This window comes from Hippocampus comes, unplaced genomic scaffold (assembly GCF_001891065.2).
Source record: "Hippocampus comes isolate QL1 unplaced genomic scaffold, H_comes_QL1_v1.1 scaffold372, whole genome shotgun sequence".
NCBI classification, from domain to species: domain Eukaryota; kingdom Metazoa; phylum Chordata; class Actinopteri; order Syngnathiformes; family Syngnathidae; genus Hippocampus; species Hippocampus comes.
The window spans coordinates 125784-144096 of record NW_017805224.1 but is presented as its reverse complement, the minus strand read 5'-3'; the positions used below and the strand labels follow the sequence as shown (position 1 = coordinate 144096).

At 40.3% G+C, this 18313-nt stretch overlaps 2 protein-coding genes across 3 annotated transcripts in view; one reads left to right on the top strand and one right to left on the bottom strand.

The window, feature by feature from the left end:
- Nucleotides 1–7326, bottom strand: part of galnt1 (UDP-N-acetyl-alpha-D-galactosamine:polypeptide N-acetylgalactosaminyltransferase 1) — a 37335-nt gene extending 30009 nt beyond the window's left edge. For both annotated transcript variants that reach the window (XM_019869254.1, XM_019869252.1), the window contains exon 1: nucleotides 6855–7326. The gene's annotated coding sequence lies outside the window, so the exon portion shown is untranslated. The remainder of the gene's footprint in view (nucleotides 1–6854) is intronic.
- Nucleotides 7327–13808: 6482 nt separating this feature from the next.
- Nucleotides 13809–16347, top strand: ino80c (INO80 complex subunit C). Its single transcript, XM_019869261.1, has 5 exons — nucleotides 13809–14104; nucleotides 14489–14617; nucleotides 14705–14816; nucleotides 15374–15441; nucleotides 15514–16347. Exons 1-5 carry the CDS (start codon nucleotides 13931–13933, stop codon nucleotides 15643–15645), a joined length of 615 nt encoding a protein of 204 aa, XP_019724820.1. The 5' UTR covers nucleotides 13809–13930; the 3' UTR covers nucleotides 15646–16347.
- The last annotated feature ends 1966 nt before the right edge of the window (nucleotides 16348–18313 follow it).

Here is an 18313-nt window from a genome sequence, read left to right as displayed (position 1 = left end):
CAGTGGATCAATGCCTTTGTCTTTGTTATATTGCCAGCCTGTCACGCCATCACAGCAGCGTGCGAAGGGCATTTGGCCACTTGGACGCTGGCCAGACTGGAAACAACAAGTTACCGGTAGTTCATCAAAATATGTCTTTACGTGGAACTGGTCAGTGGCGCAAAAAGGGTGCAGTTCTTACAATTTAAGAACAAAGAAAAAAAAAAGTAAGGTGAATGTTGGCAAAATGAGACAGAAACGGATTTGAAAGTCTGCTACTCGATGAACCCAAAAAAAAAAAAAAAACATAATTGAACAGAAATCTATTTCCTTATCATTGCGCAAGCCTTACCTTGACCGTCTATGGTTTTGGACAATGGCGATTCCCGTAACACCTCCTGTGAGGTCTCAAAGAACAATTAAGTAACCAGAGACACAGTCACGGAATGAGGAAAAAAAAAAAAAGGAAAACCAGTGCATCACAGGACACACGCACCAACTGTACACACATATACAAAACACCATATTGTGGTGAGCAGCCTGTGTGCACAAATAACTCGGATGTAAATGTTGATATTGGCCTTTAGTGAGCTTCAGCCAAAAAGAGGGAGCTGGAAATGCTCCCTGGTGACACTGGCTGACCCACTTCTACGCAACTCAAGCCCTTACGTGACTCAGAGGAAAATCAGAGGACACGGACACACACACACACACACACACACACACACACACACACACACACACACACAAGTGCAAACAAATATACTGTACAAATGATGCTACAAACCTAAACGCGCACGACAACACACACTGACCAAATTGGAAGGGGAAAGCAAAAACAAACACTAAATGGAGTTGATAGCGATCTTTCGCCCCGTCTCCTCCTCGTGTTTTTTTTCTCTTCATCAGACGATCAGCCCTTATGGTTCCACTATCTGATCGAGCTAAAGAGCCTGCAGCAGCCACTCTCACGCCAAGAATACAGACCACAAATAACCTGTTTTTTTGTTACTTTTCATAAAGTACACACTGGTACAAACGGTACGCGTGCCGCGCAACACTAATATAATGCCAATTAGTAATCTTAATGAAGGGTTTGCTTCTTTTTAGCACATAATTACAAGAGCATCAAAGCCATCCCATGGATCAAATGCAGTTCTCACAGTTCACTTAAAAAAAACAAAAAAAAAAACCAGCAGTTCCAAACATTTTATGACTGAACCGCCTTACCTCAGCGGCCCAACAATGAACCCTATCCCAAAGTCCGTTTTTTTTTCTTTGTCATTGTTCCACTATCAAGGACAAGTTAAGATGTTGTGCTGCAATTAATGACTAGCCTTTGCCATTCCATATCATGAAATGCATTCCCAACTTGTTTTCCTTTTTTTGATCAAATAAATAAATAACTAATGGCTGTAATTGCATGAACATCTGATACGATGGTTCCCACAACGCAAACCTTTAGCATTTAGCAGCCAAAGCGTTAACACAAGCACCGGTCACCAGATTGATGAGCAATCAATGTTCAAACTTTTTTTTTCCCCCCTTCTGTCGGAAGAGGTGCCCTTCCTCTTCTGCACTCAAAGCACCTCCAGTGCAGGTACCCTGTGAACAAAATCACGCGAGACACATGGGGTGACACGATATTTCCTGTTCCGACCCAGCATTAGGCCTTTGCCTACCATAACTGCTTCAGCAGACTTTCCTCCATCTTTGCCGTACGACTGTTGTATTGGGGGCGGGGGGCCCCGAATGCTGAATATATTACACCAGAGTCGACTGCAACACTATTGATCTTTCCACATATAAGTAAATATTTTACAGGAGTGACTAATAAACAGATGGTATCAAGCGCACTCAACAATTTTTGGGGAAGAAATGTTCACTATCTGCTGAACTGCGCAAAGTACCGGTCATAAAAATGTGGGGGGGTTAATGGCAAGGGATTCAATTACTTTCACGACAGGTATACTACTTTGTTCATTTAATGTGTATCACATAGTTCCCATATTGCAAGAGAATTATGTAGAAAAGTTACAACGGTGGAGTGAAGTCATACTTCCCCTTTTTAATTCCAAAGTGACAAATGGGGAAATCCTGAGCCAACAAATTTTCCACTGACAATGTAATCACATCATCTGTTTAAGCTTGCTCCAGGCACACACTTTCCAATCATCTAAACAAACACATAAAAAGTGATTAATGTTGCTCTTTAATCAGTCAAACAAGGTTGTGACAAGGTCTCCAGCACTTTTCGCCTCCTTCTGCACTGGCACATTGTTCACCCACTATGAAAAGTGGAGAAGCATCCTCATGAGAGAGGGAATCGAATTTGGCCTACCATAGCTCCCATGAATGAGTACTGCCGATACAACCCACCGTGGTGGTGTTTTTTTTTTTCTTTGATCTATGAAATTTAATGTAGTGATCCTTTGGGCTTCAAACCGTTTATTTGGTAAACTGAAATGTGATTTGCGCATATCGTAGAATTAAGATTTCCTCTGTCATATAACAACTTCAGAATGTCACCTGTAAAAGAAAAAAAAAATAAATGACTATGATTAATTAGCAATCAATCGATGACATTTGGAGTTGTTCAAACCAAAGCTTTATGGATTTCTTATCATATAACCGAGATTTTCCAGGTGCCAAACTGCAACGTGAAAGAGATAACGGCCCCTGGACTGAGCGTCAAGACAAGTACGATTACGCGGCTGCATAAAGAAACAAATCCCCCCCCCCACCCTCACTACCTAAAATAAAAATCAGTTTGATCTCAGAACTAGTCGAGGTATATGGAAAAAAAGAAAGAATTATTTTAAATGGAAAAAATATATATTTATTGAATATATCAGTTGAACTCACTAGTCACAGAAAATGTTGAGTTTTTGTTGACTACAACTATAGAAATAAAAACTAACATGCAAGACTAAAATTGACACTAAATGTTAAAATCGTTGATAAAATTAACACAAGTGCAGCCCGATTGGCTATCACGTGATCGCCTTGTCTGAAATAGCGATTACGATCAATCGTTCAGCCCTACTCCCACCTATCAACAGCGCCAAACACAGATTCATGATGTGACAAACAAGGCGATGAACACAGTATATCAATCAACATTAACCGAGTGAAGTGGCCCGCTAAAAAAATTGGCAGGAATTATATTTTCATCATTTAATGATCTGCTGTCGCTTTCCAAGACTGATTAATAGGTGGCTCACTTGACAGAGTGTCGAGAAATCAGTTCAAGTCCCCAGTGTACAAGACATGAAGAAATCTGTTGATCTCTCTGACAGCATAACAATTTCATAAACTTTATCAATAAAAAAAGGATTGTTTTTGACTTTCAGTTTGTGATGAATGGAAACACTCAAATTTAGCAACAAACAGCTTAGTTTGATTTCCAGCCACTTGTTGCTTCTTTTATTTAGCCCCAACTAGGCTGAAGCTTATGAACAGTAGCAAAAAAGTGTGTGTTCTTGAATCTGTGTGTGTGTGTGTGTGTGTGTGTGTGTGTGTGTGTGTGTGTGTGTGTGTGTGTGTGCGCGCGCGCGCAAGTAGCTCTGATCCCGCTATAGTCCCAAAGTTTGGAACAATGGCATTCCTGTGCTGCTAGCTGCAGGTGGCTGTGGAAACCCAATCCCAAAGCAAGGCTCGCTAGCACACGGAGTGCCGAGAATGCTGCTGCCTCCCTCCGGAGACATGCACCAGAATGGAACTATTGTTCCTGACGAGCTCAGAGCCACATTAGATGTAACAAAATTGCCGTGGATGACAAAAGTTTGCTCAGATTTACATGTAGACATTGTTCACTTTTCGTTCCACCGATTGACAGGTTGAGAGGAAAGTGATGCCCAGGACTGGCCTAGAAATACACCTGCCATTCAGGAGGGGGAAAAAAAAAGAATAAATATTTTCACTCATTTCAAGATCTATTTGTAATCAACAAATGAAGTGAAATTGGATCATCTCTCCCAGCATCCCAATGATCTCTCGTGGCACATTGGTTCGAAACGACTGATTTATTAAACTAAAAAGCCCAAACAAGCATGCTAATGTGCTGAAGCCCGAACACACTCTCAACACACACACAGCACAGGAAACGCATCATGTCGAGTCCACGGCCTTGAAATGAGGAACATGAATCATTTCCTCCTCATATCGGGTAGTCATGCCGTCACACTAGTTTCTAGCGCGCTGAAAAACAGACTGAACGCTGGTAAAAAAAAAAACATACAATCATATTTGTAGCTACGTGTACACAGACAACCATTGAGTTTACCCCAGCCTTTATCGAGTCAAGGCGCATATTTTACATGAAAAATATCTCATGGCAGAGCACCAAACAAAAATGTCAAAAAGAGGATACGCAGGTTAATTACAGCACTTGTAAACCCTCACAAAAGCAAGTAGCATTCTATCATATTTTTTTTAATGGCACCACACTGAAAAAATGTCACTTTACTACAATGTTAGGTAGTCAGTGTACAGCTTGTATAACTGTGAATTTGCTGGTTCCACAAAATAATTCAACATACAGCCACTAATGTCCAAACCAATGGCAACAAAAGTGAGAACAGCCCTTTGAGAAAATGCCAAAATTTGTGTTAATATTATTTGTGGGCAAAATTATTTTCCAGCACTGCCCATGGAGGTGAGCCGAGCCTCACACGGTGGCGCGGGATCCCTCTTCCAATCCTTCATGACAACATCATGGATTCAGGGAATGTTAAAAAAAAAAAAATAACTCAACCTCCTCCACCTTTGATAGTAATAACACCAATAACTGCCCCCTATCAACAAGTCAGATCACACCAAGCAACATTTTTACAGAGGGGTGTTGTCACTTTTGTTGCCAGCAGATTAGATATTAATTGCTGTGTGGTGAGATAATTGGAGGTTTTTAAACTCCGCAATGATGACTTTACGATTAACAAAATCTTCTGTGCTGTCCAATGAAACTGTGGGGGGGAGGTGTACTCACTTATGTGAGATACTGTAACTATAGAAGACTGTTTACTAGCCCAGAAACTGTTCTTCCTGTCACTGTCGCTTTTACTGTGCATTATTTATAGGAAATAAATAATTTTAGGAACAACTATGTAGTACTGGATCATGCGGCACACCAAAAGATATTTTACAGCACACTGATGTGCTAAAGCACAGTGGCTGAGCATCATTGCTTTAAGGCAGTTTCCCCAACCAAGGGTCTGCGTACCTAAGGATGAGTACCGAGCACTGCTACCAAACTGGCCCCGGGGCTGAATTTTTAAAAACTGTAGTATTGATAAGCTCCACTCTTAACGGTTCTGTTAACAGTCTTGGAGAAATTACTCAAATTAATTTTTGATGCATTTATACTATATGACCTTGATTGCACATTGCACCTCTCTGATATAATTTCAAACTACAGTACTTTGTAACAGTAAAATTATGTTCATCTAAGATGCATATTCACATTTGGAAGCAAGCAATCTCACCCCAGTGCTGCAGCACTGTACGTGAGGTACCTCTGACTCCTTCCAGTGCCAATGTCGTGCTGTGTGATCATATGATGACATAAGTAGAATTACAGAAGAACGTCAATCGTGTCATCTAACCCTACACTTTTTACTCATGTTATTTTGATGTGAGGGATCGCTATTTTTTTAAGGCTGGTGATGACTCCGCCGTCCCAGCCCCAGCTCCTCGGGCTAATGAAGCCGTACCGTCATGGCATCACCAGCTTGGGAGCACGGGCCTCTAAGTCAGCAGCTTTCGAGGCTCCGAGGAGTGAGGTTTTACTAAGGTACATTCACGCAGCAAAAGCTGGTGTCCTTCACATTGGGTTAGCTCTGTTGCTACGAACGTAGCAGCTGAGCGTTTGACTCTAGAGATGACTAACCGATTTAAGGCTCAATGTAACCATTACGTTGACGTAAACATTCAGTTATTCTTGTTTTGATTGGTTATGCCTGGCGATTGGAGAGGGATGGAGAAACGACATCGCAACATCGCTGCTCAGCCAGAGCCGAATATGAACCCTGCACCTGTGCACTGTGGGGCGGACGTCCTAACCAGTCAAACACCATGTTGCCAGAAAACAATGCCTAAGAGTTAAAGAATTAAAGTTTACAACGTTTTATAAAGTATGATGATTTTCTTTTCAGAATTAGTTGTGTTAAATCCTATTCTTAGAGAATAATCAAAACGTATGAGTGATGGGTATTCATACTGTGACAAAAAAAAAAGGTTCAGGGTGCATGAGGTAAGAAAGGTTGGAAACCACTGCTTTAAGGAACATGACAGGTTGTCATTTTCATTGGCAATGATGAGGAATCCATTTTCCCATCACTATCAATGTCAACATTGTTAATGCATTCTCTCTTCACGCAAACCAGTGTAAAGATCACCAAGTGGCCGTTACGTGGAATGTAATTAAGTTGAGTACGAGGGTAATCAACTGATTGAATCATCTACCCTCAGAACAAATTTACAGATAGTGATACAGACCAAATCTATAGTACAAAAATATTCATTAATAGAGGCTGTGGTGCAATGATAAAACTGTCCTCGGTACAGCAAAATGGTGTGCAATATGACAGAATGAATGTTCCATCACAAGTCTGCGTGTTTTTTTTTTTCGTTAAAGCTCACTGGTCGTGTCACGGCAACTGAAGGCTGAGTAACAGTCACGGAAAGTGACAATTAGCGTTTTAAGGGTGGTCGCCATCCTCCCTCCGTTAACTCCGGTGCTTCTGTCAACAAGAAGCCCGCTGCCATAAGCGCCAGTCCTCGACAACGAACATCTATCACGTTCGCCGGCGCATGGTTTATTATGTGGCAAGAACAGCGGCAAGGTCGCGGAAGTGAAAAGAATGCAGCTCGCTTACCTTGATTTAAAAAAAGTGACGGGGCATCCCAAGCCCGCCCCAGGTTAGCGTGCAAGCCACAAAACTCCCCGACAAGGGTGCCAAGTGTCGCGGCTAAAGTTAGCTAGCTCGGTTAGCTTCTCCGGCTAACGACTGGGGGCGCGCGCTCCTCCTCCTCTCTGCCGTCCAACACCAACCGGTTACCGCATGAAAAAAAAAGAAGCTTAACGTAAGGCGTGGGGCGTCACACACATCTACACGGGCGGCGTCCGTCGTCTAGAGCCGTAACGAGGTGGGACATCCATGAGGGGAGACGGGCGGGTGAGGGGAGAGAGAGGAGTCCACGGCTGACTGAGGTCCGTCCCTCTCGGCGGCCTGAGGGGCGGACGTGCTGCCTCGGCCGGTTCCTTATGAGGGAGGGAAGGAAAGAACGATTTGGCTGCTGCTGCTGGTGATGATGTGAGGACCGAACGCAGGATCCAGCATCGTTGCTCATCCCCCCCCTTCGTTCTCTCAACCCGGAAGAAATCAAATTGAACCCCCAAATCATGTTCATATTAAAAAAGAAACGTAAACGTTATCTGTGCGCTTTAAGATGTAACTTATTTCACAAATTCCATTTATTCAATCTTATCCTGAGGGGGAGATTACCATTAAACCTTAACAAAACTGCTATTTGGAAATTGTCAAATTAGACAACTGGTATGTTTGGAAATTGAAACGTGGAAATCAAAAGATTTTATGTAGTTAATTTTCTTAGTGTAGAAAGTGATCACAGCTGTGCTGGAAACTTCATATCAAATGTTTGTGGTCCAAAATATCAAAAAGTATTGGACTACTGCGTAAATGTATTTATATTTTAGATCAGAAGTCACTAGAAATGGTGTACAATGCACTTATTAATTCACATTTGTCATACTGTGTTGCCATATAGGGAACACATTTAAAAACACATCACACAACATTTAATTTTACAGAAAAGGATGATAAGGATGATTCATTATGCTGGGTACTTTTTTCATACAAATCCATTATTTTCAGAATCAGGTAATTTAGAATTCTGAGACCCAGTTAAATTTAAAACAAGTCAAACTTTGTTTAATTTTGTTTAAAGTATTCCATACTTGATGAGAAAGTAACACCCAAAGCCTACCATAAATTCAACCCAAAAAGCATTATCATCTCAGTTTATGGTTGCAAATTGTGGCATAAACGAGATGAGAACTTAAAAATGTACATTAATTTAAAACAATTCAAAAGGAATTGATAACAAAAAATATTGTCTATGTGTTGGGCAACATAAATATACACCAGAGTGTCCCCATGAGAGATAATAATAATTAGAATAACAATAATAATCATGATATTTTTTTTAAAAATCTAGTTTACATTGATTTTTATATGTGGATGTTTAAATTTGTCACAGTATGACCATGATGCGTAGTAGTTTTATGGCAAAGTGTAAAAAAGACAGTATTAATCAAGTTTCTTGCTTGGATCAAAATGATTTAAGAAGAAAAAAAAACACCCCTTTAGAGCCAGACATGAATTTTTCTGACTATTTGCAGACTATCTCGACTTAAGTGAAGCACCAAGTGCAGCATGTTTACAACGTTCTGGGACACAGACACACACAAGACGCCCACATGAAACTTGCCCAGCCGTCTTTCTTCAACACTATTTTTGCAATATTGCTACATTTGCTTTCCTTTCATGATGCCTTCTTTCCTCTTTTTGAGGTACCCGATGAACCCAAATTAATCTTAGGGTTGTATGTGGCACCATGATGTGGTGTCATAATGTGAACTAATGGACATATATGTTGCATTTTACCTGCCCAACGTCAAAATGATATAGTCCTCCCATCAAGAGCTCTTGCATTCATTTCTGTTAAATTGACCTTCAGTTGAAATTCAAAGCAATAGGGCTGCCTTCCACAAATTGTGAGTTACTTCCAGGTTTGTTTTTTTTAAACATCTCAAGGCAAATAAAATAGATCAACTTTTTAAAAAGTCTCATTTGATCAACACTTAAAAAAATGTAATATCTGAAATTTCTGTAAAGATTGAAATTTTTTAACACAGTGGTTTTGAGTCTGACACCACAATAAATGTGCTGTTCTTTTTGTATTAGTGTCTTTAACAGCTGAGAGTAATGCGGTTTCTTGATAGCATGCACTTATGAATTGCAATGTTTTAGGATCCTGCTTGTGCATGTGAGTGAAGAGCGTGGCTTTGGTCAGTGACTTGGGGGAGTGATTAATGACACGAGGCTACATTGGAATCTTGCAAGCACTTTTAACACTGGAAACTTCCCCTTTAAACATAGCTGGTATTTTAGCAGATTTCAACATTTTTGCTTTGCGAATGACAGTCTACAAGCTGCTAACCTCATAAAAACACCTCAGCTTGTGCTGGAAGGCTTACCAGGCAGCTATTGAGGCTTTAAAAAAATGCTTTGTCAAGAAGAAAAACACAGTAAAAGAGTTGTTAGAGGAAAACTGGCTCTGCTTCACCATCACAAAGAAGATGTAGTGTTTATGGTGAGCAGTTCTCCAGGCTGGGGAGTGTCAAACGTCACGACTCCTGGCGCAGCCTTTTTGTCAGCCCACTTTATTACCTGTGCAAGAGCAGCACTTGGGACTGCTTAGAATGTTTCCTGCAGCTAGATGTCTGCACTGGGGTCATTTTCTTCAATGGAGGCCAAGTTGTCGCCCCAATTCAGAAGGATAAATCTTGCTCTTGATTTGCAGGGCGTTCCCCAGTGTCACATTAAGTATGGGAAGTATGATGCAAAATAAGAAATGCTATTGTTTTTTTAGGACTGTGTTTTACAACAGAGAGGGGGAGAAACAAACCTTTCATGACTGATTTGATCCTTATACGTTGTGTGTATAAACAGTACAAGGCCAAAAGCCGTTACTGGTTGTAATTCTCTGGCATAGAGGTCACCAACCGATTTGACAGTGAGAGCTACTCCTTTGGTGTTGATTCATGTGATGGCCTATTAGTTTGATATACACTTCTGCAATAACATTTTTTTTTTCTCAAATGACTTTAGTGTTACAGTAGTACAATTTTCAAACATTCCTAGGAAATCACAATGTCCCATCACTGGTGAGCTTTTTTTTTTTTTTTAACAGGCCTGAGAGCCACTCATGTGATAGTAGAGTACAATCTGAACCCCCCCCCCCCAAAAAAAAACAAAACAAAGAAAACTGATGAATGATGAGTATGACATCCTCCTTTACCAATCTTCCCCAAAATTGTTTCTGGCCCACTGTCCCAGGACCCAAATTTAATCAAAATACTAACTTGACATTTTTTTCTATGTGAGGATAATTTCATATGTTTTGTTCCAATTTAGTATTACAGTTTTAGGTAATGGGATAAGTAAGATATTTTCCAGAGCTGCAAGAAATGAACCTGCTGATATATAAACTAATAATAACGTAGCACAATCCAGTAAATGCATTCATTGCAACAAATTATAATGAACCTTTTGTTGCCATATTCATCCACAATAAACAACAGTAAAAATTAATTAAACAAATGGCAACCCAATGAAAATACTATGCACACAATTTTATGTGTTATGCACCTTATGATACTTGTGGAGCGTGGACAGAAATGTACCCCGTATCCATTCCTGACGCTATAGATGACAACATTGACAATTAACGGAAAAAGGTCAAAGTCAGCGACAAAATCCAAGAAGCCAACAAAACAAATACATACAAATGGGGGAAAAAAGCAATGAGGATAAAATTACGTGGCTTAAACCTAGAGTAATTCAACAAATTCAAACAAAATGATGCCTAACATTTGTACTATGCCTACTGTTTTACTGTTTGAAAATTAATGTTGTGATGAAGGCTCTCAAAACAAGAAAGCACATTTTTTAAACGAGGACTATTTCACGCTGCAGTTCATACATCATATAATGACAATTCTGTGCCAGAAAGAGGCCTCCTATATAGAGGTGGGCGGTAAAGATTTGAAACAGTCTCTTGACATTTCATAGAAGGCTATCTGCCTACTTGCGCAGACATGCGTGTGAGCTATCCATTCCCATTATAAACATTGACACACATCCAGCACCAGCCAGCACACAGATCAATAAGTAGCTTTAGGCCCAAGCTTAGATGTTTGCCTCCTGAGTCACTGGAGCATGAAAAAGCTACAGACCTTTTACATAATGTGCTTTGAAATGAATCTGTAACAGCATGAGTTGTATGCCACTCCGTTTCTAAGACTTTTTTTCTTTCGTAAGGACAAGATAAACACGTAGCTCAGAATGGCATCCAGCAAGTTAAAACTGTCAAGTGTAGTCTAGGTGCAGTAATAAGGAAGGGATTGTTTGAAGTGATCCTAACCTAATGCTCTTTGCCTACTGGGATTATTTTATGTAGGCTTTTGGCATTGTACTGTCTATATGCATAACGTAAAAGGATCAAGTCAATCATGACAGGTTTGTTTCTCGCCCTCTCTGTTGTAAAACACAGATCTGCAGTATCGTGTCAAAGTTAAACAACATCCGTATTACATTCACATTTGTTTTTCAAGTGTGCCCAACTATATATCATTTATTATTCAAATTGACGGCAGCAGCACGTTAAAGAATGAATAAGACAACATGGCCATAACAATCGGCAATTCGCGTGCAATTTGGAACTTAAAAATCAAAGTTACTGTGATTTGTTCTTCGGTATTCCCACTCACACAAATGACATCAGTAGCCCCCAGTTAATCAAGGACTCTGCAGCTGCTTAAGGGATGCTGTGTTGAATGTGAATGTGGTGGTTCATCGTACTGCGTAGTCGTAATTCTGACAGGTCCTTTCCCGAGTGCAGTCTTTTACAGATATACTAAAGGCGCTTGCCCATCGGTGGCGTTTGTGTGAAACGCTGTCAGATTGACAAGAGAGGGCCCTCATATAGCTCTAAGGCGTAGTATCCTCCTCAAACCAATCAGCACATGACTGGAGGAAATCCAATCCATCACAGCTGCCATGACAGCTATGGCTTGTTTAAATTTATCTTCAAAGTTTGCTTTAAGCGAGATCAACTTGTCTTGTTTAATGTTTTACAGGTCAAAGAAAATGTCTCTAGCCTGCTGTACCGCACCCATGTCCTGCAGCTTACACTTACAAATGAGTGAAAATGTGAGCTAAATGGGTTGGAAATTGCAGAGAAGCCTTATCAGCACGTTTACAAGAAGACACCAGTTGCCCTCTTGTATTATTTAAGCATTGAGGGTGCAGTCACGGGGTGCAGTCAAACGCGCCATCAAAAGTTGCATCCTTGTTCAATGGTCGTGCATATTGCAACGATTACATTTCAGCTGTAAATGTCATTTAGAAATCTGCTCTATCTTTGGTGGAAGCTAGATAATATTTAACAATAAATACATAAGAATTCCTTCAGAATCAGCCACATTGAATTTACTATTTTTGACAAATAGAGCGTGTGAATCCTGTTGTAGATTCCTGTAGATGGCAGCAGTACATAGGAAATATAAACTGGCACCCAATGATAAATGTCTGCTCTTTGACGCATTTTCAATAGTGTTTATCTTCATTAGGGGTTGTGGGTGGGGTGGAGCCAAGGCAACTGATTTTGGGCAGGAGAGAGGTTACACACTGAACTCTGCACACACACGACAAAGCACGTGAACAATTCAGTGACCTCAAAGAACCCCATATTTTGGAATGTGGCAGAACCGGTGAGAGAAGCCAGAGGAGACCATGCAAACTTCACACGCACACGAGCCCGAACTGATTCGAATACAGAACTCTTGACTTTGAGGCAGATGTGCTCACTTAAAACTGCTACGCAAATCAAAAGCCATTTATCAACAACACCCAGAAATGCAACAGGCTTCTCTCGGCCTGAGCTCATCTAAGATGGACTGATGCAAAGTGGAAAAGTGTTCTGTGGTCTGATGAGTCCACATTTCAAATTGTTTTTGGAAATTGTGGACGTTGTGTCCTCCGAGACAAAGAGGAAAAGAACCATCTGGGCTTTTATGGACGCATATTCAAAAGCCAGCATCTGTGATGGGGCTGTGTTAGTACCAATGGCATGGGTGACTGACACATCTCTGAAGGAACCATTAATGTGGAAAGGTACATAAAGGTTTTGGAGAAACATATGCTGCCATCCAAGCAATATCATTTTCATGGACGCCCCTGCTTATTTCAGTAAAACAATACCAAACCACATTCTGCACGTGTTACAACAGTGTGTAGTAAAAAAGTGTGGCTACTAGACTGGCCTGCCTATAGTCCACCCCTGCCTTCCATTGAAAATGTGTGGTGCATTATGAAGCGTAAAATACGAGAATGGAGACCCCGGGCTGTTGTATAGCTGAAGCTGTACATCAAGCTAAAATGGAAAAAAATTACACCTACAAAGCCTCAACAATTAATCCCAGCTTTTTTGGAAGGTGTTGCAGCCATAAAATTCTAAGTTCATGATTATTTCCTAAAAGCATTAAGTTTAACAGTTTGAACAGTAAATGTCTTGTCTTTGTAATCCATTTCAATTAAATACAGGTTGAACAAAACTTGCAAATCATTGTGTTGTGTTTTTATTTATTTTTAACACAATGCACCAACTTCATTGTAATTGTGTTTGTACCATGCTAAAAAGCTGATGGTAACAGGGTTGCGTGCACTTCAAACACTGCAGTAAATGAGCATGCCTTGCGGTAAGTGACAATGTGTTCTTACAATTTCTTAGTACTGAATGAAGATATTTCACTTCTGTATTTAAGTACATTGATCAGATGATTTACTCGACCTATATTAAATTCTATTCTACTTTAACTGTACCACCACACACCTCTTCAACTACTTTTTTTATTTATATGACTTGAATAAATAGTATACATTTATTGTTATCGTTGGAGTGTGGTTACTTAAATCTAGTATTTAATAAATTACATAATTAGACTGTGCCACATGCGCAACGCCGGAAGTTAAAATAATCAACATCCGGGTGACGCATGTCCGTCCGTCTGTTTAGCAGTTAATGCTAATGCTAATCCTCATCTCGGGGTTAGAACGCCGCATTTCAGCCGACTGTATCTCAACACATGGCATCTCAGCTCCCTATCACGATCAAGAGCCATCCGTTGGCCGCCGGTCCTGCTGCTCTGCGGGTGAAGAAACGTCCCGGGAGTCCGGCGGTGTCTGCCGCTCAGCCGCCGGGCGGTGGCACCAAGAAAAAGAAAGCTCCTCTTATAATGACACAACTCACACAGAATCAGGTAGAAACAAACCAGTTTCCAAGTCTAGGATGCTCCAAAAAGTTTCTGTTCTGTCAAGTTGTTTACGTTCTCATTTTTTAAAGTATACAAATACACAGTGCAGTACTTGAGTCATTAACTTTGATATACTGTATGAACATTTCTTGATAACTTATCAGATAAAAAGAAAACATGTTCTTTCTCGTGGAAAATTGACAATTTAGTCAAAATGTGTTGTGTTTGTTAACGCGATACTTAATAAATTAACCTGGACACACTGCGAAAGCGACAAAAAAAAATATTAGAATTGTTCTGCCAATTAAATTTGAATCAATCACTGTAGATAAAATGCCCAGATCCTCCCTTCACCTGAGACTCTCATCGCATATTCTGTCTTCCAATCAGATGTCAGCAGCAGAAGTTGTCACTGACATGAAGGCGTTTGGATTGGTGGACAGCTCACCGTTAACAAGCGTCAGCACCAGCACAGAAGGCACTGCCAAGCCACCTCCGTTCAAAGACCCCTCATTTATGGTGAGCGAGTGCCATGTCGTCGTTCACCAGCCGTGTGATTTTGTGGCTTCAGTTGACAATGTTCATGTTTCCTCTCTATCTTGGTAGCACTCCGGGATCGGCGGAGCGGCAGCAGGCAAAAAGAACAGAACCTGGAAGAATCTCAAACAAATTATGGTTTTGGAACGGACTCTACCCTGGAAGCTCGATGAACCAAACTGTAAATGAATCTCTCTTATTTAACAGATACACTTGTGGACTCTTTATGGAATTATTTCTACATATAGTGGTATTGATAGAACTGTAAGTTCATACTACATATATTTTGTTACAATAGCATTACAGTACAGTATATCGCACACGGGGATGCTTTGGAGTCATCGTGGTTCATCACAGCCTGATTTGATCACATTCAAACAATTCATCGCAGACCACAATTTTTTTCAATGTTTATTCAAAGTGTATTTAATGTTACTTTGCGTACCGCAGTTTAAGATTCACTGGATATGTAGAATATACTGAGGAAAGTGTGTTTATTCTTTTTTATTTCTAGAACAATCTTATGAGATGTAACAACTAATATAGCTGAGATGTTTGACAGCAAACTATCAGAGACTGAATCAAGAGCCCCTTTGCAAGTTGAAGTTGATCAATGCACTTATTTTGGCCTCAAGACTTTAAAATCAGTTCAGTCAATTACTGAACTGATTAAAAAAGACGTGTTTCTCTATTGACCATTAATTTAGTTCTCCAATTCTTTACCTTTCGTATTTACAGACTACAACATTGATGCTCCTCCCTCTCTGAAACCATCCAAAAAATACTCCGACATCTCAGGACTCCCTGTGAGTAACTTCATGGCTTAGTGAGCTAAGCCTAAAAACCATGACTTATTATTATTTCGCACGTTTCCATAGGCAAATTACACAGACCCGCAGACCAAACTTCGCTTCACATCCACGGAGGAGTTCTCCTACATTCGCCTCCTACCAACGGATGTCGTCACAGGCTACCTGGCTCTACGGAAGGCAACCTGCATCGTACCCTGATAGCAACGTCATAATCGGACGCTTTTGGAAACAGCCAAGATGGTTGAGAAACTCCCAACCAGAGGAGCGATAAAGTGTGTGAATAGCACAGAAAGGACGAGAGGAAAGGGAGGTTTTTCACTCGTTTTCCTGCATTTACCTGGTTTAAGGGGGTTTCATCCTTGTGTGCCTGTGGAATATTCTCACACACCCAGGTCATGATATCCTCAATCCACGGAATCGATGGCAACTGGACTGTTGTGGTTGTCTTCGAAGATGTTTTGTTTTTCATCTGAGCAGGCTTTGTCAGTTCATGCACCAAGGCTACGTGAGACAGACATTCGTTGTGGTTAGTAGTTGCAATGCCATGTGCCCCCTTGATTGATCAATTCAAGAGGCTAAAATTGTTTTCAGTATGAATGGTTACTGTGGCAAAGCTGTAACTCCAAATAAAGACTTGCTGTGAATCGTACATGGGTCATGCTAAATGTAGTTCATACCCATCCATGTTATGTAAACAAAGGCCTCTGCTGTCAATTTGAAATGTTAGGTGAATGTTAGGTGGAAAAAAAAAAAGTTGACTTAACACAGATCTGATCGGCTGGATTGGATCGGCAGATCCTTTGCATCGTATGCAAAATCTGTGATCGTATGTCATGTTATCTGTTGATCGATCAAGGACGTCGTCGATCGGATGCGCAAAATAAAACATTGCAGCAAAAAGTCTCATTCACTCTAGGGACTTTCAGTGCCGCCATTGTTGATTAATAATATAGTGTCCGATTTTTTTTTTTTCCAATATTTTTTGATTTTTTTTTTTTTTTTTTAAAGGGGGCTCGTTTCTTTTCCAGCTCATTTTCCATGTATTGTTTATCAGTGTTTTGGGGAGAACTTTAACCCTGATAGGGTTTTTTTCCGCCAATGAATTTCTATGAGCATCAGTAATAATAATATTGACTCTTTTTGGGCTGGGCCGATCCTAATCCCTCACGAATAGCAGGGTGTGACTGTTCAGCAAATACATTTTTCAAAACAGATTGGGTAGATTTAAGTCCATCTTCTGATAGGGTCGGCGATTGGCTCCAAAATCCTGATCATGTAAAGCCCCCTAAAAAAAGATCACTAAAAGGTAATTCCTCAATTATGTTACAGTTTCTAGGCTTGTAAAATATAGCAGCATCACCCTCTTCAAAATGGCCAACGATATGGAAAACAAATGTATTCACACATATGACATTTTTGCAAGTGGACTGAAGGATTCAGTGGCTGCTGTCTAAAATGAATCATACATTAATGAGTCACTCTAACTGAAACTACAGTTGGTTAAAATATTTAATGAAGTCACTGACGACCTAGTTTTGTATATTGTACACCCCAAATCAACACTTTACAGCATTTGGGACTCCTATTGGACTCACAGTTAATGAAGTATTAGTTGTCAGCAGCAGTGGTCATTGTCTTTCTTGCCGTGGGCCCTGAGGCCAAGCTGATGGTGGCACTCTAGTACATCTGTTCACGTTAAAGCAGCACTTTGGTTCCTGCTGTGGCATCAAAACCTCAACGTGGTGATTAATGAGGAGCGAGACAGGTTGTGCCAACACAGCAAGCCACCCAATAGCGCGTCTGTGTGCATGCGTACACATTTTAGGGTTGCTGCGCTGGGGGTTTGCGGCCAACAAATTACAGCAGAGGAATTATACTTGCGGATGAAGTTTGCAATGCTGTGCAACTGCACTGCATCATAACTGATTCTTAAAATTTGTTATTGACATACTCAAGAGAGCTCATTATCAAGAACGGTTCTCAGTATCACATAGTGAAGTTCTACTTTCTGTATCTACAATCACAACTATGAAATACAGTATCCATTTCTTTACAATAGCAATTGTCAGTATACAGATACTGTTAATGTACCTTAAATAGATTTCCCAGTAGGCTACCTGTAGTTTACCTTTTTATTTTTATGATGTTTTACTGCCTACATTCAAAAACATGTCTGTACTTTCTACGCCTTACTTTGTCAAAAAGGCTAAGGTGGAGAGATTAATTATCGAATAAAAATCTTGAGGAAGGGAAAAAATGGACAGCAGCAGTAACGATAGCAACAGGATATATTCCCCATCCATGGCCGTAATTGAGAAAATTGTTCAATGCTGTTTGCTACAAGAATAACTTGTCTTGGCCTAAAAACCACCATCTTCTGGCATATAAAAAAATCTCTTGTCTAATTTGAAAAACACATACCGTACAGGACCAACGCACTATTTGAGTTAGTTTGACCCAACATTCTGTTGTTTTGTACTTAACAACCTAAAAAAATGTCACATTTACCCAGGAAGTGGATTGTTCACCTTTTGACCCAAATTAGGTTATTTTAGACACAAGTGGTTTCAGAGTGCATAACTGAAGGTAAAATTTATATTTTTAACTTTTTTGAGTCTATTTTTTTCCCTGAAGGCGTTGAAACAGTACTACTTGTACCAGAGTATTTTTTTTAACACAACGATCTGTACTTTTACTGAAGTACAGTGCATGTACTTTTATCTTCCATTCTTTATACAGCATTTTAATTTCCGGCGCGCGCCCTTCGTAACCACAGGACCACCTGAACAGTACTTGCAGCAACTTTCAGCCCTGCAATTACACGTTATCACCACCAGGGGGTGGTAAAGATACGTTTATTAAACTT